At 38.4% G+C, this 1,497-nt stretch overlaps 1 protein-coding gene across 1 annotated transcript; it reads right to left on the bottom strand.

Moving 5' to 3' along the window:
- Window positions 1–680: 680 nt before the first annotated feature.
- LOC130040192 (olfactory receptor 14J1-like) lies at window positions 681–1,289 on the bottom strand. The gene has a single exon (XM_056132199.1). The coding sequence runs from the start codon at window positions 1,287–1,289 to the stop codon at window positions 681–683; it is 609 nt and encodes a 202-aa protein (XP_055988174.1).
- Window positions 1,290–1,497: the final 208 nt, after the last annotated feature.

Raw genomic sequence — 1,497 nt, 5'->3', positions numbered from 1 at the left:
AGTGAGTGATCTCTTCCATTTTTTAGCAAATGAGACTCTTAAAGAAAATTTTTGTTCATACATTGTTTTAATTCTTCTTTCATTCATTTTGTCAATTTAAAACCGGTGTCTCTGAGAATGTCACTGGTTATTACTTAAAACATCCCTCCCTCATGAGTGCCAAAGTGGTCCACTACATCTGAATTGGTAAATTAGGGGATTTTATGAGATATTCCAAGAATGGCATTAATGTATATGAATTGAGCCCAAAGAAGTTGAAAAGCATTAGTGAAAATCAAAAAAAAAATGAATGCTGATTATCAGGGGATGTTAATCAGTTTGTAAACATCATGTAATATCTAAGAGTACAGCAGAACTTTTGGAAAATAAGCAAGTCTCACATGCACATTTTTACATTACCTTGGCATACAAATCATAAGTCACTAACCTGGCTGATTTTAAATTAACAAATTTTCATTGACGCTACTCTCAAAATTCAATGAAGGACTCTTAATCTGTTGTGTTTACAAAGTTTAGTTAGGTATTTTTGATATTTTAGTACCCAACCTTGTATAAACACAACCTTCCCATTCAAATGTTCACTATAATCATTTTTCATTTACTGAAATTTCCTGATAGGTTATGACAAGAGTGCCTAATAGAATTCGAAATTCTCTCCAACAAAGAATACATAAACGTGATCAACACAGATATACTATATTCCTCTTAAAAACTTTTCTTACAGCTGACTTAACAGCTTTATTTCTGAGGCTGTAGATCATTGGATTGAATGTTGGTGGAACGACTGTATACATAATAGTGAGTAAAATGTCTGACACAGTTGGAGTGTCCGAATGAGATTTTAAATACTCACAGGTAGCTGTAGAAATAAATAATAAGACAACAGTGAGGTGGGGGAGGCAAGTGGAAAAGGCGTTAGCTCTGCCCTCAGCGGATGGTATCCTCAGTACAGAATAAAAGATGTGCATGTAGGAGAATCCTATGTAGGAGATACAAAGAAACCCCGCGAAAGCCAGGAAGACAGTGACATCTATCTCATAGATATAGTCATTAGAGCAGGAGAGTTTCAGGATCTGGGGAACATTACAGAAGAACTGGTGAATGATATGGGGACCACAGAAATGGATGGAGAAAGTAGCTGCCGTATGCATGACTCCAGAGATGGCCCCACTGACCCAGACGCCTGTGACCCCATGGACACAGGTTCTCACGTCCATGATGACGTCATAGTGCAGGGGAAGGCAGATGGCCACGTAGCGGTCATAGGACATCAACGTGAGCATGGCCATCTCAGCAGAGCCACAGAGGATGAAAGAAAAGCATTGTAAAACGCATTCCCAGAAGGAAATGTTTCCTCTATGAGAGAAAGAGTTTTAAATGAATCTTGGGACAGTTACTGAAGTATAGCAGAGATCCAACAAGGAAAGATACTTCAGGAAGAAATACATGGGGGACTGGAGACTATCATCCAGGGAAGTTGTGGTGATGATGAGCATG

The sequence above is a fragment of the Sorex fumeus genome, unplaced genomic scaffold, assembly GCF_029834395.1.
Source record: "Sorex fumeus unplaced genomic scaffold, SorFum_2.1 ptg000094l, whole genome shotgun sequence".
Classification (NCBI taxonomy): domain Eukaryota; kingdom Metazoa; phylum Chordata; class Mammalia; order Eulipotyphla; family Soricidae; genus Sorex; species Sorex fumeus.
Note: the sequence above shows the minus strand (reverse complement) of the source record. Positions and strands in the feature narration are given on the sequence as shown.